Source organism: Paroedura picta, chromosome 15, assembly GCF_049243985.1.
Source record: "Paroedura picta isolate Pp20150507F chromosome 15, Ppicta_v3.0, whole genome shotgun sequence".
Lineage (NCBI taxonomy): Eukaryota > Metazoa > Chordata > Lepidosauria > Squamata > Gekkonidae > Paroedura > Paroedura picta.
This window is the reverse complement of record NC_135383.1, coordinates 13,690,222-13,714,006: the sequence shown is the minus strand read 5'-3', so window position 1 is coordinate 13,714,006 and position 23,785 is coordinate 13,690,222. Positions and strand designations below refer to the sequence as shown.

Sequence of the window (23,785 nt, the reverse complement as noted above, 5' to 3'; positions counted from 1 at the left end):
GTTGAGAAGTTCAACAGGTGCGGATGCTGAAACTATGAGGACCCCCCCCCCTCTAGCGCTCTCCGCTCTGTCGGCCAAGAAAATGCAGATGCAAATAAGGCAGACCTCACCGGGCCAATAGGGAGGACTCAAGGGAGCGTCGGAGCCAATCAGGAAAAAGCGGGTAGCTTGTGAATGAGGGGAGGCCGGCCCGCGGAGGCGGAGTTTGGCGCCAGGGGGGGCGGAGCGGAGAGATCAATGGCCTTTCTGCTCGGGGTGGGGGGTTGAAATCTACAAAGGCTCGGCTTGATCGCGGCGCCTCGTGGGTGCGGGCGGGAGGAAGTGGGCGTGGCCCCGCCCCCGCCCCTCTCTCCCGCTCCGGAGCAGCGCCCGGAGCGGAAAGTAACTTGGCGAGGCATGGCAGCAGCCGCCGGGAGAGCCCTGGGCGGACTCGGTCTCCGCAGCCCGGCAGCCCGGCTGTGAGTCCCCGTCGGTTGCGGCAACCACGCCGGGAAGAAGGCAGGAAGCCTGCTCCTGGGAGGGGCGGCTCTCCACCTCCCCGCCCGCGGCACAGCTCCCCTTCCAGCGGGCGGAGGAAGCCAGCCTGGGCGCGCCTCACGAGGGACTGGGCGCCCCGTCGGGGAGCCTGACAGCGCCCGCCGGGTGGCCCTTTCGCCTCGGGGGCGGCTCCCTTTCCCGCCCCCGCCCCGCCCCCCGGTGATTCCGCCCCCTTTCTCCAGCTGCCTCCTCCAGCGCCCCGGGCAGCCAGGCAGGCAGGCAAGGAAGCGGGGATCGCCGACGGCGCCCAACCCGCGGCGGGAAGGCAGGCAGGCAGGCAGGCAAGTAGGCAGCATGGAGAACGCGCACAGCCTGACCGCCGACGAGGTGCTGCGGCGCTTCGAGGTGCGGGAGAGCTGCGGGCTCAGCGCGGAGCAGGTGCGGCGGCAGCGGGAGAAGTACGGGCTCAATGGTGAGTGCGCGCTCGGGGGCGCTTCCTCCCGCCCGGCGCGGTTGGACGGCAAGGCTGCTGTTGGGGCGGGGAGAGACCAGCTCTGGCCCTGGGGCGCGTGTGTGTGGCCTAGCTCGCCTTGCCAACCTCTAGCCGGGAGACTGGAGCTGTTTCCCTGCAGGAAGCGGCCGTCTCAGAGGACGGACTGCTTGCAGCTTCCCATCTCTGCTTGAGCTTCCGTCCCTGAATCTCAAGGAATTTCCCAAGGTGGAGTTGGCACCCCCGTGGCTGAACTCGTGGGGACAGGTGGGCGAGGGGGGTGCGCAGAGGCATGTACCTGGAGGCTCTGTGCCTGCTAAAGGGGGCGGGGGAGGAAGGAGATGGAGAGGGGCCGTCAAGCGGGAAGACCCAGATTTGCCTCTTTGGGTCAGGCCAAAAGTTCGACTCTCTGCCTTCCTCCAGCTGATACCTTAGAGAGGCTTATGATTGATCACCGGCGGCCTTCCCTGGGATTTGTCTCTGGTGTTGGAGCAGCAGGTAGACTGCCTGTGAATGAGGAGGCTCTGTCGGACTTCTGCCACCCAGTCGGGTGAGACCTGTGTCCTCTGTTCCACCATTCCCTGAAAGATTCCAGTATGCCGGTGCCTCTGCTTTTTATTCCCTGTTTGGGTGCTCAGGGGTCCTCCTGATGAGGCTGCATATAAGAACGGGAGGCTGCCTGGATTGGGCCGGAGGGCTGGTAGATCTCATTCTCAGCAGGTGCTTCTGGGAGCCCCTAGACTCAACATTGAGACAGAAGCCCCCTCCCCCTTGCATTTGGTCCTTAGTGGTTTGATACCCTGGAGTAGGCTGTGTCTCGACCCTCAGGGTGTCTTTCTAATTCTCCTCACTAAGATGGGTGCTTGGGTGCCAGTCACCTTCAGCATCCTGTTTCCTGCCCTGGCCACCTGGGTGCCCCATGCGGAGGTGTATCTAGTGGATGGCACCTGTGCCACATCCCCTAGATGCCACTTGAGGCCCTACTGCAACTGCCCGAAAAAAGCACAGAGCCCCTGTGGATCCCAGCCGTGCCTCACCTGAGGAGGGAGGGAGCCACTGAGGCTGTGACCCATGCCCACTGCTGCTTGGGGGCTCATGCACACTCAGGAGAGCTGCCGGTGGCCTCAGGCACCCCCCCCCCATGATAGGACGCTACTTGATGGCTGTTTGACACATACCCCCACAGCCTTCCCTGCAGGCTCATGGACGTCCGCTCCCCTGTCCTGTCATCCAGCCCTTGCAGCACCCCCTTGGGGGTTGGCATAGGTGCCTGCCTGTTCCCCATCCCACCCTCCAATGGGAAGGATGCTCAGCCCATGGTGGCTGGCCCCTCTGCTGTTGTGAAGGTGGAGGGGTGCTGGGTGATGAAGCAAGCCCAGGACATGGGCAGGTGTTGCAGTGGCTAAGGGGATCAGGCCTTCCATCCATCCCCGCCCTCTAGTTGCCCCGTATTCCAAATAGGCTAGGTATGCCACTGACACCATGGGATAAACCCCTGAGTAGGGCAGGAAGGCAAGTCCCCCCATCCTATCGTTTGCCCTCCAGCTCCTCTGATTCAAAGGTACACTGCTCTTGACCCTGGGTGACGAAACATCTGGTTTCATCTGTCCTGCAGGTTTTGTTCATCTTGCTTAAGTGAGCTGAGCCCTGGCAAAACAGGCAGGGGGCTTGCATGGGTTAATTCGTCTGGATCTCCTCTGGTCTTGGAAGCTAAGCAGGGTCGGCCTTGGTTAGTGTTTGGATGGGAGACTGCCAAGGGGTTCCCAGGTCGTGATGCAGAGGTGGGCAGCCCCAGTTAAGCCCTGACAGCTACCCGGGGGTGAGATACGGGAGGGCTCAAAACTGCGGCCAATTCGACTATCCGGGTGAACCTGACTTGGAGGGAGGGGGTGCCAAGACATGGGAGAGCAGCTGTTTCCAATAACCTTACTAAGGAAGGGGCATCTCTGGGGGGTGGAGAAGAAGGGTGGGGGTGAAGTACAAGGGAGCCCCTGTGTTGTCCATGCTCAGCTCAGCAGAATTCCGCAAGGGAGGTCTGCAGCAAGTCGTCTCTGCTGATCTGGCAAAGCTGGCAGGAAGGTTCGCCAGACAAAACGCTGGATTTCAGCCATGCCCTTTCCGTCTACATCACCGTCCTTTGGTTTCCAGGTTTGTTCTGGGAAGCCTGGGAGAGACAACCGTTCAGGTGTCATCTGGGAAAGCCAGGTTCAAACTCTCAAAGCATTCCATGAAGTTCATGGGGCAGGGTTCCTCCTTCCTCCTCCTGCTGCTGTTGAGGAGTGCAGGGTTTGGGGACAGACTTCAGTGGGGCAAAATGCTCTAGAATCGATCTTCCAAAGTGGCCGTTTTCTTGGTTGTAATCCCAAGAGATCTCCAGTGGCAGCCGTATTTTCTGGCCATGCATGCAGAAGATCCATGGTTTGTGCTCTGGCATGTCAAAGGGGATTCAAGTGTTGGGGTCAGGAGAGACCTTTTCTACCCGAGGGTTAAGCCCCTGCTAGTTTGACAGTACTGGCCTAAATGGCCGGAAGGTCTGACCCAACATACATCAGCTTGATCCATTGATTCATAAATGATCTCTCATTTGCTCTTGCACTTTCCGATGTGTTCGTCTTGGGTGGCACCCGGCTGAGAGATGGTTCTGTTCTTTAGCTCCCCTGGAGGAAACATCACACCATCCCTCCTGAGTAGCAGCAGCAAGCGAAAATTTGGCTTATCAAAGGATGGGCAGCCCCAACTGCTATGCTTTGTAATAGACAAGAGATTTCCTGCTCTGCTGGTTCCCGATCTGATTCTTTGAACTGGTCTTGAAATAATTGCTCCACTTGAGGCAAGGGATAAACTCTGAAAAATACCTGGCTCCTTTTGGCCGTCAGAATTTGGTGGGTGGGCGAATCAGCAAGTTGGACTTGGCATTTTCTTGTGGACTAGGAACCTTCGTGGATTTCCTTGCTTGGCTGGGTTTAGAGGATTCTGAGTTTATAATATAAAGTTTCAGGGGTGAGGAGCCTTTTAGGACCCCTTCGGCTTTGGCCTCTAGTAACTGAGCATCTTTGCTTGCATATAATGGGCACTTAGGATATTTCGGTTGCCAGCACAGAGTCTGACCTGAGCTAGCAGGTGGGTTGCTGTGTTGGTCTGAGGTTGGTCTGTGGTCCCCAAGTCATCCACTGACCTTCAAGGCAGTGTAAGGATTTGAAACCAGGTCTCCCAGATACGTCTAGCATCCTGAAGCAGCCTTTTAAAGAGTCATGCGTTGGTCCAACTAGCTCATCTCATGGCTCTCTCTCTATTGTTTCCTTTGACTGACAGCAAATTTACGATGGCTCAAGCAGAGAAAACGAACAGGTCCTGGGAAAGACCTGAGATCCTTCTTCTAGAATCACCAAGGATTAAACCAGGATCCTTCTATTTGCTAACGCCAGCACTCTGCTTCTCTCTGAAAGTGGCAAATGAGAATTCAAATCACTGCAGTTTTGGGGGTGGGTGGGTGGGTGAAATCTGCTGGAGTTGCTATTGGGAAAGGCCTGTGCCTCTCCTGTATACTTGGCCGAGAAAAATTCATTGCCCTGGAGCTGGCAGACTGGAGGATCCATTCAGGATCACAGCATTGGCAGGGAGTGGCAGGGAGGTCCGGCTACTCTTCTGGCTTTCAGTGGAAAAGATTCAAGCCTTGCATGGTTTCTTGGATGTAGGTTGTTGGGGGCTATGGTCAGGAACCTATAGACATGGTGCTTTATTTAGGGAAATAAAGAAGTTAAATTCAGTGCCAAGAAAGCTGAAAGTTGATTGAAAGTTTGTTTTGCGTAATTCTGTTTTGGTAGTCAAGGGGAAGTCCGGGACATTGTTTTGGGGAGTATAAAGTTAATTTTTTAGATACCTACTCCACTGCCCTTCCCCTGGTTTGGACTCAAAGCTGCTCACATCATTGATCTCTCTTTCTTTCCCAAGGGGAGAGCTCATGTTGATGGATCTGTGCAGGGTGGCAGGAGGGCTGCCAGCCTCCAGGACGAGCTTGAGAAAATTCCAACAGAGGCAGACAACAGGAAAGAATGTCGATTGTACCGTAGTTTATTCTGACCCAAGAGTCTTCACGGAAATAGTTCCAAGTGTGTTTCGAACAGTCAATCTTTCCCAAAGAAGCTTTGAATAGCTGCCGATTAAAGCTATTTCTAGGAAATATTTCTTTCTTCAGAAAACTTTTGATCTGCATGAATATCAAAAACAACAAGATCTGAACAATTAACCTAGATCTACGCTTGTATACTATGAAACAAGGGATGCAACATGGAAGAAAAACTCTTATCCCACCAAAACATCTTACCCCACCAAACTAAAAACAATGTTTCTCTACTCTCTGGGCCTTTGTTCAGATCTCGTTATTTGCACAGATGAAATGTGTTCTGGAGAAAGGAACATTTCCTGAAAATAGCATTAATCGGTAGCTATTCAAAGCATGTTTTGGAAAGATTGACTAGTCTGAACACACTTATTTCTGTGAAGATTCTCGGGTCTGAATAAACTACGTTACAATCTAAAATCATAGAGTTGGAAGGGACCACACAGGCCTTCTAGTCCCACCCCCTGCTCAATGCAGGATCAGCCTCAAGCCTCCAGGATAAGGATCTGTCCAGCTGCTGCTTGAAGACGGCCATTGAAGGGAGCTCACCATCTCCTTAGGCGGCCAATTCCACTGCTGAACTACTTTGACTGGGAAATTTCCCCCCCCTGATACTTAGCTGATATCAATATCTACATTTTCCCCTATAGTTTTCCTCCTGCACAGGGATAGTCAACCTGTGGTCCTCCAGATGTTCATGGACTACAATTCCCAGGAGCCCCTGCCAGCAAATGCTGGCAGGGGCTCATGGGAATTATAGTCCATGAACATCTGGAGGACCACAGGTTGACTACCTCTGCTCTTGCAGGATTTCCTCAAGCTTCATTGCCATGTGGTCAATTTATTTCCCCTTGTACCCACCAGGTGGAATTACGAAGGATCTCCAGATGATGGAGATCAGTTTCCTTGCTTTGGAGGCTGGAATCTACGACACCGTACAGGGCTCAAGGCCCCTCCTTCCATAAACTTTGATTAAGGCTCATGGAGATTTCACGCAGTCGCCAAGGGGCGTGTTTGCGTTGGGTTCTCCCGATGCAAACAAGGGTGGGCCGCTCCAGTGAGTGTGGGCAACCACACCCTGGATCAATATTTGTCTGATTTTAAGGAGTTTGCTGGCAAGAGCTCCTTTCGGCCTGACCAATACTTGCATATGCAAATAGGATTCGGTGAAACTGAAGAGGGAAGGGAAGGAATCTGTTGGAAAAGAGATGGATGGATGTGTTGGGGGTTGGGTTCCACTCAAAGCTACATTAGTATGAGGAGTCAGTTGTGATCCTCTGTATGTGCATCCTTTTTTTACAGCCTTCCCTCTATGAAAAAGAGGGAAACAGCTGCTTATTGTTGGGGGAATCAGAATCACACAGACCTGCAGGGGCCACAAAGGGCCATCCGGTCCAGCCCCCCACCTTATATGGGCCTTAAAAATTACGCCCATGACAGGCTCATCCAATCAAACTCCTAGAAACTTCCAACAAAGGAGACTCCACATCTTTGAGGCAACATATTCTATAGCCCTCACCATCAGAAAACACTTTCTGATATTTACCTGGAACCTCCTATCCTATAATTTGAGTCCCTTACTCCTAGTCCTTGTTGCTAAAGCTCCAGTAAACAAGTTGACCCCCTCTTTGACATGTCTCTATTTTACGTTATCACAGCTATTGCATCACCCCTTGACCTCTTCATCTCCCACCTAAACATACCGAACTCTCTCCAGCTCTCCTCGTAAGGCCTGGATTCCAACCCCTCACCTCCTCCTCCTCCTCCAACGTAGCCTTTTTAGCTGCCATATTGCCCTGTTGGCTCATATTGTCCACCAGTCCCTTTCATGGGTATCCCCCATCTTTATGCGTCATATTTTTATTACCCAATGTCATACTTTCCACTTCTCCCTATTGACTTTATTTCTGTACCTGGCAGAATTAAATATGGAGGTGGTCTTTTCTCATTAATCGTCTCACTGCTGGCCTACTTTCTACTAGTATAATTAACCTGTAATTTCCATTCAGTGTTAAAACCTTTAATTGGTTTTATCACTTGTCACTTTTGCTATCTGGGCCATTTCTGATACTTTTTGCCATTCAAAAAATGGTAGGGATCTCCATAGATTTCCCTTTTTGGGGTCTAATTTTCTTGATTGCGCATGCTTTTGTACCTCAGGTATCACGGGGTTAATCACGGACACAGGTAACTGTTCTGGAATCTCAGTTGTGCAAGCAAGGTCTGTTTTGCTTTTTGATGGGGTCATCTTGTGGCTAAACTGAAGCTTGTTTTTATAAAGGACCAGGAGTCATAATGGTGTTTAGTTGTAATTTGCCAATTAAAAGAAGCCTGCCATTTGCCACACTGTGGAAAGCTGCTAAAGGGCTTACGGGAGCCGAGCCAAGGAGAACAATTGTGATCCTGTGGCTTGTTTGGGAGTATTCGCACAAAGGGGTTCTTTGTGCTGAAATGGTAAGCGTTTGGCTAATTTGTGGTGATGGCTCGAATCCAAGTATGGTGAGGTGAGCCGGATCCTGGAACCTTTCTTCAGCCTTCCGAAACCGGCAATATGGCCTTTTCACAGTGTGATCACTTGAACACAACTTCCTTCATGAAATGGAAGCAGAATCTGTGGGCTTGAATTGCAGAGGCCTGGGTTGTACTCCCTAAAAGGTTCAGTGGCTACACAAGCCTCTTTATTCAGCCCAAGGTACCTCTCAGGGTGGTTGTGCAAAGATCTGAATGCATACGGGTGTGGTGATAAATATCTCCTCCCTTTCTTATGACTAGAGAGGACCCGTAGGTTGACTCTAATGGCTCATCCGTTCTCAAGTACAATGCTGGTCATAACTTTATAAACCTCCGCTATATCACCCGACTCCTATGGTTGCCATTTTGCGATTGGCTCCACCCCCTCTGGCAGCCATTTTGCGATTGCGCCCACTGTCCTGTGTCAGAATGCCAAAGTGCTTGCAGACTCAGGTTAGAGACCTGTGACCTAGAACAGGGGTAGTCAACCTGTGGCCCTCCAGATGTTCATGGACTACAATTCCCATGAGCCCCTGCCAGCATTTGCTGGCAGGGGCTCATGGGAATTGTAGTCCATGAACATCTGGAGGGCCACAGGTTGACTACCCCTGACCTAGGAGATTCATTTGGGCCAGCTCTATATCACCTTTAAGGGCCGATGACATAAATCCCCTTTAAATCCCAGTGAGTGTGCAAAGGGATGGGCGTGAACTGCTTTTCAGCATTTCAGTTTGTGGTTCATGACTGATATGAACTGGGAGGTTAGATCGCAAACCAAATTAGTTCATAGGGTGACCCCTGTTTTCCATTCCCTGCCGTTTTTTGGAGCCATTGAACTCCTGTTTTATGCTATTCGCAAACCACTACAAATCGCATTTGTGAAAGTTTGTGGTGCAACAGAACCACCCCCAAAGGCTGCCACTGCCTCTCTGTAGTCTAGAGAGCAGTGATCATCATGGGAGAACTCACCATCTCATCTTATGAAAAGCAGAGTGTCCACAATTGGGTGGCTCAAATATTTTTCTTTCTACATAATATCCCTGATTGAAGCCAAGGGATCAGGATTTAATGCTTCCTCCTCCTTCCCTGTGTCTTTTTGCTTACATCAAATGACCACCTGGAGCTGTTAGTTGATGAGGATGAAATGCAGAAATGGTCTTTGTTTCCTAAGGTGGGTTTTTTCTAACTTCTTGTCCTTAACTGGGAACAATCCCCCATTCTATTTCTGGTCTAGCAAATAGAACCTTTCCATTTTGTTCACCTTTTCTTGCCGGGGTGTTTTTTTTACCTCTGTATACAGTTGTGGTATATCAGTCAACCAGAACAGAATTTAAGCTTGCTGTTTCCTCGCTTGCTGCAGATAGGCCCCAACCCTCGACCCCCATATCCCCCGCCCACAAGTAATTCATGAGCAGGAGAAAAAATGGCACCCCTAGGGGACACTCTAGGGATTTTCTCATGCCTCTGTGGTCTTGACCATAGGAGATCGGGGGAAATGCCTCGAGTGTCACTCAGACATGGCATCATCACATCCTCCCCAAACTCCACCCTCAAAATCTTCCACCATTTTCCAAATCACCCTTAATAAATAAACATAAATGATATGTTTGATGTATATATGTTGACACGAATCTAGCCTGGACAGGCCAAGCACGCCTGATTTCATCATATCTTGGAAACTAAGCAGGGTCATTCATGGCTAGTATCTGGAAGGGAGACCTACAAGGAAAACTAGGGTCATCACATGGAGGCAAGCAACGGCAGACCACCTCTAGATGTCTCTTGCCTGGTTGCCAGTCAATCCTATGACACCGTGTAATGGGTGTGCACAATATGCAAATCCAACTGGGAAAACCAGAGCAACTCTATACAAAGCCATTCAATTGGGAACTATGACTGATCCTCAATGACCCCCCCCCCTCCATGGAATTAAAGCAGGATTTTTTGTGTGTGAGGTGAGGAAGAGTAGTGGGAGTTAATGAGTTAACTCTTCCCCACTCCATGCTGGCAGGGGCTTATGGGAATTGTGTTCCCTGAATACCTGGAGAGCCACAGGTTGGCCTGCCCTCTATAGAGCTTCCAGGAACAGAGACAATCAGAGATGGTTTGCTATTGCCTGATTCTGAGCAGCAACCCATCCAAGTACAAACCAGGGCCGACCTTGCTTAGCTTCCAAAATCTAACAAGATTGGGGCACCAAGGGGAAAACTAGGGATCTTCCTCTAGATCAGGGGTAGTCAACCTGTGGTCCTCCAGATGTCCATGGACTACAATTCCCATGAGCCCCTGACAGCATTTGCTGGCAGGGGCTCATGGGAATTGTAGTCCATGGACATCTGGAGGACCACAGGTTGACTACCCCTGCTCTCGATCTTCCACCATCTTGCCTGGCTTGACCTGAAGATGCTGATGCTGCTTCTGACAAAGCTGCGTTTACTCTGCAGCAACACCACCCTTGCAAATGCATCCAGCAGAACTACAAGCCCCCTCCCAGTCTTTGTTATACCCGGCTGGTTAGCTGGAGGCCCAAAGTGTTAAAAAATATCATCTACAAGAAGTGGTGAGTCTCCCAAAGGAACCAGGTGAATGGATCTTCAAGCGCTCCCTCCCCTCATCCACCGTTCGGGTGTTGACAGCTTTGCTTTACAGGCGTCTGTGCGTTGGCAGGAAACTGGCAATTTGATAGATTTCTTAGTGCCCCCCCCCTTTAAAAAGAGAGAGAGAGACGTGATAAACGGTTGCCAGGAAGGAATGGCGTGTTCCTTGCATAACCGTTCCCCCACCAGCACCATCGCCCTTGGTTGGAACAGTTGGCTCCTGTGGAGCGTCCGAAAAGAGGGACAGAGAAGGGTGTAGCAAAGGAGCTTCCAGCCATTCTCCTCCTCCTCTTGTTGCTCCAGGGATGAAGAATCATGGCCAGCAGTGGGAGAGCATCTGATCGATCTGCAGAAGGTCTCAGGTTCAATCCCCGGCATCTCGAGTTAAAAGATCTGGCGGCCCAGGGTCACCCAGCCAGCTTGGTGTGGACGGGTGAGGATTCAACCCAATTCTTCGGAGCTCTTCGCCACTGTACTGCAGAGATCGGCTGTAATAGTGGGTGACATCCAGGTGCCCCCTGGAACATGGCAACCCTAGTTGCTGTGGCATTTATACACATTTATCTACATAAAGCTTTTTTTGCAGTGAGACTGATCTCTCCCCCCACCCAGCCCGAACTGCAGCTAGCAATAGTTCAAACAAAACACCTTACAGTAGTAGCAATTTTAAAATCTGTCACTTTCCCTGAAGTCTTTAGCTTTCTTGAGCTGCCAGGGAGAGGAAGAAGAGCATCCCCCCCTCCCCCCCCCACTTCCTGACTCATCTCCCTTCTTCTCTGTATCGCCCACCTCCCAGCCCTCAATGTACACATTTAAAACCGTCTGATTCATAAACATTCTGTTCGTTCCCAGGAGAAATTCTCATGCATTTGAACGCCTCTGAGGCTTGTGAATCTATGCATGAATTTTGACTCCGTCATTCAAAATGAGCAAGGGGGGCGGGCGGGGAAATATAACAGGGGCAGTACCTAGGGGGTGTCGGCTTTCAGGTGGCACTTTGAGATCTCCCGTTATTTCAGCCAAACTGTGGCTCGTCAAATGGCCATAGACTACAGTTCCCATGAGGCCCTGCCTGCTGCAGTTTTTCCAGTTTTTTTTTTTTACCATTGAGAAACCTCTACAGCAGGGGTAGTCAACCTGTGGTCCTCCAGATGTTTATGAACTATGCTGGCAGGGGCTCATGGGAATTGTAGTCCATGGACATTTGAAGGACCACAGGTTGACTACCCCTGCTCTACAACATTCTTCAGGCTTCAAGCAAACCCAGAAACGGCGTGACCGTGCCAAAATGGTTGGGAAGCGTAGCTGTGTACATGCTTGCCCGGGACCCCTCCTCTTCCCACCCTCCTCAGCCTCATCATTGGCTATTTGGGGAGGCGGTGGGTGGGTGGACATGACCATAGGTGTTCGTATCATCTGATAAACGTTTAACAAATTTTAAATATATATATAAAAATTCATTTTCGCATCGCGGTTAGACCCATGTCGCTGGAGCCGTGTTAATCTGTGGCAGGGATGAAAAGGAATCTTGTGGCGCCGTGGAGGTTTTGCAAAAGTTCTTCGAGGCATGTGCTGTGGATGAGAGGCCACCTCAGTCATGGCACCTGTATCGAGGGAATAACATGTTAAGTCTTTAAGATGCTACAAGGCTCCCCTGTTCATCACTGTGAGGGGAAAGAAAGAATACCCTCTCGCGTGGGAATGAAATGTTAAGTCATGTGGGAATAAAATGAGGGAATAAAATGTTAAGTCATGTGGGAATAAAATGAGGGAATAAAATGTTAAGATGCTACAAGACCCCCTGTTCATCACTGTGAGGGGAAAGAATACCCTCTTGTGTGGGAATGAAATGTTAAGTCATGTGGGAATAAAATGAGGGAATAAAATGTTAAGATGCTACAAGACCCCCTGTTCATCACTGTGAGGGGAAAGAATACCCTCTTGTGTGGGAATGAAATGTTAAGTCATGTGGGAATAAAATGAGGACATAAAATGTTAAGATGCTACAAGACCCCCTGTTCATCACTGTGAGGGGAAAGAATACCCTCTTGTGTGGGAATGAAATGTTAAGTCATGTGGGAATAAAATGAGGACATAAAATGTTAAGATGCTACAAGACCCCCTGTTCCTTACTATGGGGGGAAAGAATACCCTCTCACGTGGGAATAAAATGAGGACATAAAATGTTAAGATGCTACAAGACCCCCTGTTCCTTACTATGGGGGGAAAGAATACCCTCTCACGTGGGAATAAAATGAGGACATAAAATGTTAAGATGCTACAAGACCCCCTGTTCATCACTGTGAGGGGAAAGAATACCCTCTCGTGTGGGAATGAAATGTTAAGTCATGTGGGAATAAAATGAGGACATAAAATGTTAAGATGCTACAAGACCCCCTGTTCCTTACTATGGGGGGAAAGAATACCCTCTCACGTGGGAATAAAATGAGGACATAAAATGTTAAGACGCTACAAGACCCCCTGTTCATCACTGTGAGGGGAAAGAATACCCTCTCTGGTTGAAGCTCTCCTCCTTAGAAGGCCACAAGTAGAACTCCCCCTGAGGCACCAACTCTGTGGCTCCCACAGTCGTGGCAAGTTGAATCGGAACGGCAGAACTCTGTGGCCTTTCGTGTATTTTCATGACGCACTTGACGTGTGTGCAAGATTCATTCTTCCGTAGGATTAATACCTTGACAACTTAAACTGTTTTTGAGAGCCTTTGTCTGAGCCTGCAGCTCTCCCCCCTCCCCCCCCCCCTCCCAAGTTGGCAAGAGGGGTTTGCCAAACCTTCTTAATTTTCTTTTGTTCGCGATAATCCGTGTGCTTTGGGAGGGAAAGGAAAACTGAATTTAGTTGGCCTTAATGGATTTAGAAATAACACCCCATTAAGTTTTCATTCTTTCCTGGCCTGTCTGGTCACTAAAACATCGTCGCTGTTTGAAGCTGCACAGAAATGTATGGCTCCGGTTGACTGCCTTGCATTATGGAAGGTTTTCTTAAGAGCCAAAGATTACAAGATGCATTGTGCAGCGGTGGCCAAACTGTGGCTCGCCAGAGGTCCATGGACTACGATTCCCATGAGACCCTGCCAGATGGGAATCGTAGTCCACCTGCTCATTTGTTAAGTTTGCCTTCTGAGGTTCTTTTATGCATAGATATGCAAACACGCTTGGTAACCTGTAACTCTGGATCACCCTTTGAACTGTACGTGGTGAAAAAGCAGCTTCTGTTTTAGGTTTTCTGCTTCCTGTGGGACCGTTTTCGTTTTGTTTTTGTGCTCGCAATTGCAAAAGCGATCTTTAAGAAACCCGGTTCAAAGCTCCATCCGCATTAGGTGACAATTGGCCTTAGATGTTTCCTTACTTTCCGTAGTTTGCATTTATTGTTGTTTGTTTTTGGTGCTGGGAGTGAAAGGAAACAATTTCCCCCCGTTTCATTATTTTTATCTATATTTAGGCTTCTAGGCCGTCCCTCTCCCGTCAGTCTGGGGACCAAACCGGGGACCTTCTGCCTGCAAAACAGGTCCTCGACCGCCATGAGGAATACAGGACAGAATCCTGCAGTTACTGGTTTTCCAGAATAAAATGACCAGAAGGAGAGATTCCTCTCTCCGTCACCTGGTGTGTTTAAGACAGTCATGTTGCAGGCGAGACACTGTTACCTGTGTTGCCTGTGAACATGCCTCGCAGGGAAGGGGAGGCATTGTGTTTCAACTGTTGTTCAGCTGGCGGTGGAGGAGTGTCTAGCGGAAAGGAAATCCGTCTCCCTTGCCCTCTCAGGCCCTCTTGCGTTCCACTTGACGTCCCTTGATCCCTGTCCTTGACGTTCACTCCGCTTGTGTTTTAGAGTTGGCCGTTTCCTGACATTTCAAAGGCTTGCCTGGGTATTTTTATCACAATAGCAAGCGGCAAGAAAGGAATGGAAAGAAATGTGAAAGAACAAAGTGGTGCTTTGGCAGGGCGGTCCTTGCCTTGGAGGGGTGCCAGCCTCCAGGTGGGGACTGGGGAATCCTCGGAATTACAGCTCATCTCCAGACTGCAGCGATCGGGTCCCCTGGAGAAAATGGATGTTTGGACTCTAAGGCACTGTACCCCGCTGAGAGATCCCTGTCCTCTCCAGTCTTCGCCCCCAAATCTCCAGGAGTTTCTCAGCCTGGAGTTGGCAACCCTCCCCTCCCCTCCTGTGCCAGTGGCAAGAGAGGACCTGGTAGCCCTGGGCACCATGATATTGAGGAAGGTGAATGGTAGAACAGGGTAGGAGTATCTTTCATTTCTCCAGGACCAGAGAATAAACCCTGTTCAACAAGATCTGATCATGCCGGGAAAGTGGGCAAATGAGAACGTGATGCAATTCAATACATCTGGGTCCCCGAAAATGAAAAGCATGCAGACTGTATGGGAGATACACTTTCACGGCAGGGTGTGCGAACCAGATCTTGCTCTTTGCTGTTGCTACGGACAGATGGACGCAGCTTTCTGTCTTCCTCTGGTGCCGCTTAGAGAGACCTGCTGGTTCTCTGGTAGAGATGCTTTTACCCTGCCGAGGAGGATCAGGACGGTCTCCCCGGCTTCCGCTTCCTGTTTGATTTGCTGCTTTGCAGCTCCGTAAAGGTGGGTTTTAGAGCCTAATGCTGGGAGGGCAAAAGAAGAAGGGGATGACAGAGAATGAGGTGGCTGGATGGAGTCACTGAAGCAGTTGGAGCAAACTTGAATGGACTCCGGGGAATGGTAGAGAACAGGAAGGCCTGGAGGATCATTGTCCATGGGGCCGCGATGGGTCGGACACGACTTCGCAACTAACTACAACAACAAAGGTGGGTTTTAGCCGAGACCGTGGGACTCTCCCCTGTCAACCAGTGACTTTGTCAGCTGGATGGGGGGGGGGGGGTTCAACCTTCTCATACCAAGTCACAGTCTTGCAAACAAGCTGTCAATACGGCTCTTTCCTTTCCCGGACACTGTTCCGCCTCCTGGGCCCCTCCTGCCCGCTGTCCTAAGGGAATGGGGGAGGTTGAATTGTTTGCCAACGTTGGCAGCTTGCTCCGTCTCCCGGAGGGGTGGGCAGCCATCTTGGGTGGGAGTAGGAGCAGACATCATTCCTTGCTTCTCGCTCTTCTTCTCCGGGTGGTGACTGACACCCCGCTGGCTGCGTCAAATCCGACTCTCCAGATTAGAAGCTGCCGCTCTTGACCGCTACACCAATCTGGCAGCTGCCAGAGGAGAACGGAAATGTGGAAAACGAGCCAGTGGACAACCTTGAGGAGGAAGGGTGGCCCTGAGGAGTGGATGGGCTGCAGCTGTGGCTGATGGGAAATGCGAGTGGATGCCGCTGGAGTTCAGTGAGAGGGCACCAGGAGCCGTTTGGCCGATGGGCCTCCCTTGGCAAGCTCTTGTCCCTCTGAGGACACCGTGTTGGGCCAGCTTTGCCCACCGGCTGAGTCATCAGAAAGGAACGCCGTAACATTACAGCTTTCCACAATGCACCGGGTGGCTTTCCTTGGCTCGGGTTTCCCCTCCTGAGTAGACTCTGCCTTGAGAAAAGGGTGGCAGGAGGAAGGGAGACCAAAAAATCCCCTTATGGCTGCCACTGGAAACCTGTGCCCGTGGGGCGTGGATGTCTGCAGCCAGCAGGAGGCCCTCATGGACACTTGCCTGCCTGGAAGAATTGGGCCCATTGAAGAATGTTTTGCTACAAGTTAGGTTTTGTTGGCTAGCAAGCGGCAGGTGCTCCAGGCAGGGGACAGGCTGCTGTAAAAATAGAGGCCAAGAGCAGGCCTCCTGCCACCCAAGAGCAGGCCTCCTGTCACCTCCAGTTTGGGAAATTCATGGAGATTTCAGGTTGGCATTTGGTAAAGGGCAAACCTCAGCCGGATATGATGCCATGAAGTCCCCCTGCTCCAAGGGAACTGATCTCTGTAGACTGGCAATTGGTTGCAGTTCCAGGAGATTCCTGTGCTGTACCTGTAAGCCTGTCTAGGTCTCCATTGGGAATAAAAGTGGGGTATAAATACGTCAAGAAATAAATCTGATGGATATCACACCCTGTACAACATTTCAGCTCTGGCTTCATTTGGGCGGAAGGGTGGGTTGCCAGCCTCCAGATGGACTGTGTGTGAAGTTTACTCCGAATTACCCCTGCTCTCCAGTCATAAGAACCTAAGAAGAGTCCTGCACCTGTACCACACAGTGGCCAACCAGACCTTCTGGAAGTCCAACAACAGGGCTTAGAGGCTGAGGCCTTCCCCTGCTGTTGCTTCCGGCCGGCATATTATGAGGATACAAACAGGCAAGGTGCCAAGTTGGGGGGCCTAGAAGGAAAAGATAAGATCCAAACTGAATCCTGCTTTATGTGCATATTCAGAGAGCTTCCCAACTTAACCTTGTTGCAAACCGTATGAGAACCTCATATGGAAGGTCACCATGACGGAGCTTCTTAAGAATAGGCTTGAAGGTATTTGCTACCCAGCTTGTAGCACATCATCGATCTATTCTCCTCCCTGTGCTTTTGTCCAGGTACATTTCCACGAGGAGTTGTGGTGGTGGTGGTGGGGGTCTTAAGAACCAGGAGCTTATGTGCGTGTGTATGAGTACTATCAAGTGACAGCTGCCTCGTGATGACCCTAGCAAGGGATTCTGAAGGCCAAAGAGAAGCAGAAGTGGTTTGGCCTAGTCTTTCATGCTGGTTCCCTTTCCAAGCACTGGCCCTGCTTAACTTGCACAATCTGACGAGATAGACCATGTCATCTTCTTACCTCCAGGGGCTTGTAGGGCCCAGATAGTTAAACCCACCAGCAATGAGAAGGTGAGAACGGAAGACTCACTTGCCTTTTCCTGCCGTCTGGAGCATTCCGGTTTCTCTGTTTTCTGCTGGGCCCAGCCAAGATTCCTGACCTCCTGGATGGGGCCTGGATCTCCTGGGAGTACAACGGGTCAAAGAGCTCAGTTCCCCGGGAGAAACCGGCTGCTTTGGGGGATGGCTTTTATGGCATTGTGCAGTTTTAGCGGTTCTGTTCCTTTAATCCAGGGCAGTGTTTACGACTGCTGTAGTCAGAGCTCGGCGTGGGTGACAGCAGGGAGAAAGGAAGTTGTTACCACTGCACGACTGCATGGAGAAAGACCTAGGCATGTTAAAGGGGGCTCCTTCTTTGAAACACTGCTGCCTCCTTATTTACCTAATTCCTTTGCACCCTACCTGTCTCCCCAATGGGGACCTAAAGGCACGCCACACCCTGGCCGTCCCTGGAAACTTGACAGTGGCTTGCGTCATGATCCTTTCCTCCATTTTACCCCTCCACGCACACAACCCTACGAGGTAGGTTAGGTGGAGAGAGTGTGACTGGCCGAAGATCATCTTGGGAGCTTCCATGGCACGAGCAGGGATTTGAATGCAGGTTTCCAAGGGAATAGTCGAGGGGACTCTCCAGATGTCTGTGGACTACAATTCCCATGAGCACATGCTGGCAGGGGCTCATGGACATTGTAGTCCATGATCATCCTGAGAGCCACAGTTTGGCCATCCCTGGACTAGTCTGACACTCTTAACCACTGCACTTCACTGGCTTGCGTTCAGAGGCCTAGCATTAAGGACTCAAATGGCAGTGTACCCTGCTGAGGTCACGCCCCCCTCCCTAACCTCCCTAAATCTCCAAGTTTTTCTCAAGTCAGAGTTGGCATCCCTAGTCCCATCAGATGCTGCAGGGTTGGTTGAGGATTCTGCTGCATGGGGGAAGGAAAGAAAGATTCCGTTTTGGCCATCGGCATTAATTTAATTTATGTAGATGAAACAGGCTAGCCAGAGAAATTCGGAGTGTTGGGGCAGAGAGAACAGGAATGAAGCCAAGCAGATGCACAGCCAATGTCCCCAGGCCTTCTCCCCAAACAGCCTCACACCCACGTACTTGTAGGTTGTTCTGGCTTTTAATTGTCAGTGCTTTGGGCAGCCAAAGTGGCTGAAGAGAAGGATATAAATACCGTCCAGTTGAGATTGGCAGAAGTGAGGTTTTAAGCTAGGTGCTTCTTGCATTGTCTCTTTTTAAGGTGCTGTGCCAACGCCAGTGCAGATGGGGTGCCAACTCCAGGTTGGGCAGTTCCTGGAGATTTTGAGGGTGGAGTCTGAAGAGGGTGTGGTTTGAGGGAAGGGATCGCTATGGGATATAATGGCACAGAGACCATCCTCCAAAATAACCGTTAAAGGCGCCACTGGACTCAGTTATTACGTTAGGACGCTCCTGCATTGTGACATAAAGACAGCTTTTTGTTTTGTTTTGTACTTGAAGAAAGAACTGGGAGGCTGCTGGGTGAAATTTACAATGTTCCTAGCCTTCCTGCATGACATTGACCAAGTCTCCATTCCCCTGCATGAAATTGACAAAGTGGGGAGAGGGCGAGGAGGTGTGTGTGTTGTGCTTCTGCTACATTGGAACTGCATTGTAACACAATCATGTTCAAAATTTTAAACTACAGCAGGGAGGGGAGGGGAGGTAGGCGGGCAGAAACACAGCATTGGTTGGATCTCAAACATCATTGCTTGGAGTCAGGAAAGAGTGGAGGAAGCGAATATGACTATTGAGCTTCCACTTTAGGTTACTGTGATTGATTTTAACCTGCATGGCTAGTACGAAGGTCCCCTGGGCACAAGCCCCATCTAGCCCTGCCCACTTCCGAAAAGCACTTGTTGAGTGCCATGGTGCCCCTGGGCACCATGTTGAGGACCTCCCTCCCCACACACACTCGCTATGAATGCCACAACTGAATTAACAGATAACTGGCTGAAATCCCCTGTTCCAATACTGTCTGCTAGATGTACCAAATGCCCCCAAAGGGTAGGTCTAGCTCAGAGTGGCTTTCATGAACCATGGAACTACCACAGCTAAACCTTGTAAGTTTGCATATAGAAGGACCCCCAGACTCTGTTGCATTCACCCAGTGAAATAAAGGCTGCCTAGTTGCCTGGGGGAAATGGCTCTGAATATTTTGCCCGGAACACTTAAAGGGTAGCACGTTTGAGTATGACTCATCTTTTCTTCCCGCCCCACTTGTTAGAATCCCGCCCCTGCCAGGGGTTGCCTTGGGTGGCTTCTGAGACCGGAAACTGCACCTGTTGATTTCTGCAGATGACTCCATTTCTTTGCCAAGAAGTCTAATGTTTGTCTCGTGCATGTTACCAGGCGGAGGCCGTGTGTGTTTCTGTGTGTGAATGAGCACGCGAGACAACCCTTACTTTTTAATTTTATTTAGTTTGATTACAGACTGCCTTCTGCGTGGATACTCAAGGTGAATTACAGAATTAGAAAACCGTACAGGAAAGACCTGTATAGCAGGGGTAGTCAACCTGTGGTCCTCCAGATGTCCATGGACTGCAATTCCCATGAGCCCCTGCCAGCGTTCGCTGGCAGAGGCTCATGGGAATTGTAGTCCATGGACATCTGGAGGACCACAGGTTGACTACCCCTGCAGTATAGGACATAGAATTAACAATGCAATAAAACTGGATTGCAAAAGGGGAGATCTCACTTTCCCTTTCCGCTATTTCCACTGTATTTCCTGAAAGCTCCCAGAGACCCTACCCTGTCTCTGTTTCTTCCTCTCCTTCACACCCTACAGCCAACCTACCTTTATCCGTCCATCTTGTCTTCCGTTTTTGCCCCCTCCCTCCTTCCCTCTGGCAGCCTATCTCCAGGAAACGTCTGACTAAGCTGCATGGTTCCAGCCCCCAACCTGGTCCCCGTTGTATGGTTCTGTCCAGGCCAGAGCCACTTGCATGGTGAGGAGTCTGGTGAGGAGCCCCTCCCCTCCCCAGAGGGCAACTGTGGAGGCCAAAGTCTACATGCATGAGAGTTGGCAGGGGCTCATGGGAAGTGTAGTCCATGGATATCTGGAGAGCCGACGTTTGGCCACCCTTGCTCTACAGCAAGGGTAGTCAACTTGTGGTCCTCAAGATGTTCATGGACTACAGTTCCTGTGAGCTCATGGGAATTGTAGTCCATGAACATCTGGAGGACCACAAGTTGACTACCCCTGCTCTACAGCATCTCTTCCCAAAGAAGTTCCCTTCTCAGACGTTGGCCCTGATCCTCCAGGAATTTCTCAAACTGGAGTTGGCAACTCTACCCCTCAGCACACAAGATCTTCTCCTTGTAAGCAAATAGATACTCCTTTGACAGCTGCGTGTCCCACAGTTCAGGCTCCTTTCTAAACAAGGGGAGGGGGATTCTGTGTGCCCCCCCCATTTAGATGTCTTGGTTCTACCTAATTCTGTTGCTCCCCAGCAGTGGCTTGTATTTCCCAAGGGGTGGAGATATTTCCAATCTTGCAAGGGTTCTGCAGGCTTAATGTAAGAGATGCAACGGCTGGTTTTCTTTTTTCCACTTGCTCACCACAGTTCCCTTATTTTTAGCCCCTTTGTTGACCTTGGGAGGTTGCAAAATGGAAAATGGTCGGGGTCAGCGGTGGGGGCTGTCGAGGGCTGGTGAAGTTGGCTAGGCAAGTTCTAAGTGCTTATCAAAGAACAGGGCTCCTTCCTGGTCCCCAAATCCTCTGCAAGTGGGGTTTTTTCCTTCCTGTTTTGTGGACAGAAAGATGCTTGCTCGGATGGGCTTGTACGTCCGGGAGTATGGCAAGATGCCTTGTTCATGTGCATGAACTGAGAAGAAGAGGAGGAAGAGTTGATTTTTATACCCCACTTCTCATCACCCGAAGGAGTCTCTGAGTGGCTTCCAATCACCTTCCCTTCCTCTCCCCACAACAGGCACCCTGTGAGGTTGGTGGGGCTGAGAGAGCTCTGGAAGAACTGCAGATTTAGCAAGTGGACTTTTATGGCACCCTATCCTACTCCATCTTATCCCCTTCCCAAATCTCCAGGGATTTCCCCACTTGGAATTGGGAACCCTACAGCCTGGCCCCCAAAACGGTAGGAGTGAGGCGAGGTCCCCTGGGGAATCTGTGCCATTTTAGCAAATCTGCAGAGACAGAAGGGGGCCTGACCCCTGTAGACAAATCTACAGCACAGCGCAGCACAATCAAAGACCTTGTTCGAAGAACAAACTTCAGCCCATTGGTCCCTTTTCAAATGGCTGCGGTCCGAAAAGCAGACTTCTGTCCTGGACCGGAAGGAGTTCTGTTATTGGCGGGGCTAGCAGGGCTTCCGCGGCATCCTTCTGCAAAGCGCGTGGCTGGTTGTATGAGCTGCTGGGACGAGATAAGATCATGATGTGTTTAGCACAGGCGGGCGGAGGCAAAACTGAGCGTGCTTCTGATGCTTCTGCGGGAACCTCCCTCTGGCACCTCTGTTTTGCTTTGCCTTGCCAGGGAGAAAACAAAAGTCCATTATGTGCAGGCCAGAGTGGAGGAACAGGGGAATACCTCTTAAGGGAGACGTCTCTGTCAGGTGTCAGCCTGCCGGCCGGGGAAGTCTCTAGGTTTGCTGTCGGATCACTTGACACGGCAGCCCCGATGCACTGCTGTTCGGGTGTGGCCGGGCTTGCCCCTTGATGAGTTTAGTCGAGCAGGGATTTTGTTGGGGGTTTGCATTTGCCCCTCTTTGGGACAAGCTTGCACATTCCGGTCCCTCCCAGGAGCCGACCTGCAGGCTGTCACCTGGAAGTGGCATCACCTCCCTCCCCCAGACTCCCCCACCCCTCTCCTCTTGGTATTTGCCTGGGCGGTGTTGGGATGCCTGAAGCTTTCTGCCCCGTGCAGGGCAGGGTCAAGGGACGACTTTTGCCTGAGTTTCTCATTGCATTGCAGCCTTCCAAAGAGGGCCGCTTCTTTCCAAAGGCTTCTCTTGTTGTTGTTGTCGCTTTGCGTTTTCCGTAGAGAAGCGCTGGGAGAAAAGAAGGCCCTTTGCCTGCGTCCTTGACTAAACCCTTTGCGGTTCCTGCCCTTTCTTTTTTCGGTTCACAAATCTCCAGGGGGACCGGCAGTGGTCAGAGAGACCCAAGATGCGAATGAAAGCAAATCTCATGAACAGCAATAAGGATCCAAACAAGGAGGAGCCGCTGCACTAAACTGGGTGGTTTTCAACAGCCCAGAGGCTTCTTGCAACCCCAAAAGCGTTAGCTGAGCCCCTCACCTAGCGTTGCCAACTTCCAGATCGCTCTGAATTACAACGGATTCACAGACGAAAGCATAGGGTTGCAAGCACCCCCACTCCTGAAGATTTGGGGGTGAAGCCTGGGGAGGACAGGGGCCTCTGTGGGCTACGATGCCAGAGTCCCCACCCTCCAAAGCATCCGTTCTCTCTGTGGTCTGGAGAGGAGCCCTAGTTCCAGGGCATCCCCAGGCCCCACCTGGAGACTGGCATCCCAACCCTCCTGGCATTAGGATGGAGGTTCCTCCCTCTGCCCCAAGTGCCGTGAGATAAACAGGATGCTGCATGGTGCTGTTGCAAGCATTTGTAATTCTCTTTCTTTTATTTATTTCGCCGGTTGTCTGCCGTTCTTCCCAAGGCTGTTCATCTCTCCATTGTTTTGTTAAAAAAAAAAATACAGTCAAACTTCCCCCGGAAACTGGCAGCTTTGGCTAGCAGGGCTTTTATGGTATCATACCCTGCTTCATCTCGTCATCTTCCCAAATCTCCAGGGATTTCCCCACCTGGAGTTGGGAACCCTACAGCCTGGGCCCCCAAAAACGGTAGGAGTGGGGCGAGGTCCCCTGGGGAACCTGTGCCATTTTAATAAGCCTGCAGAGACAGAAGGGGCCTCTCCCCTGCAGATTTCCAGCTAGTAATGCAGAGGACGAGTGGAGGACGGCTTAATATGCAGGCTTAATATCATTCGGACGGCTTAATATCATTCGGCCCAAGGAATATGCCCATGTTACCAAAGGTCTTGCCATCTTGCGCTCAAAACACGCTCTTTCCTGTGTCACTGTTTGACACTTTATCGTTTCCTTTGTGGCTTTACAGGAGTTTTCTGAGCGGCGAGCAAACACTGCCTCTCTGCATGTGAGATGCTTGTAGCTGGCACTGTTGCATGCAAGACAAGCTCCAGCGTTTTTGCACGTGAGATGGTTTCCGCTCCCGTTTAGGAGTAGCCATGCCCTGGGGCGTGAAGCCCTCTCTGTCCCCTGTCTGCACTTCCTCTGCCCCTCCTTCTTGTTTCCATGCTGTGCAGCACTGCGATGGCCCAGCTTGCTTGCAATGAGAGCACGGTGTGTGTTTTAAAAGTAGCTGGCCTGAGAATTCTGACATGTCCTCTCTCTGCCACGGTATGCTTGCATGCACACCTGGGTCTTGCTCACCTGGTGGCTACAGCAACCTGGTGGATGTGGCTGGTTGAAGAAGGGGGAGACCCTGGAACAATATATGGACAGGGATGATGCAGTGTGGTGTAGTGGTTAAACAGCGGCAGCCTCTGATCTGGAGAACTGGGCTTTTGATTCCTCACTTCTCCATATATAGCCAGCTGAACTGGGGGCAGCCTCCAGCTCCCCTTTGCTGCACCATTCCCCCAGCGCTTTCGGGAGGGGAGGGCCCTAACTGCAGTCCTGGAGATGGACCGTCTGAGGCAAAATGAAGCTTCTGTTTTTCTTTTTTCAAGGAGTTGTGCAGAAAAATCCGTAAAAGCCAGTCACTTGCAATCAAACCGTC

The 23,785-nt window shown here is 50.9% G+C and overlaps 1 protein-coding gene across 1 annotated transcript in view; it reads left to right on the top strand.

The window, feature by feature from the left end:
* The first annotated feature begins 265 nt into the window (after positions 1–265).
* Positions 266–23,785, top strand: part of ATP2A3 (ATPase sarcoplasmic/endoplasmic reticulum Ca2+ transporting 3) — an 88,699-nt gene continuing 65,179 nt past the window's right edge. The window contains exon 1 of the mRNA XM_077311143.1: positions 266–949. Within this exon, the coding sequence (XP_077167258.1) occupies positions 832–949 (118 nt within the window). The 5' untranslated portion in view covers positions 266–831. The remainder of the gene's footprint in view (positions 950–23,785) is intronic.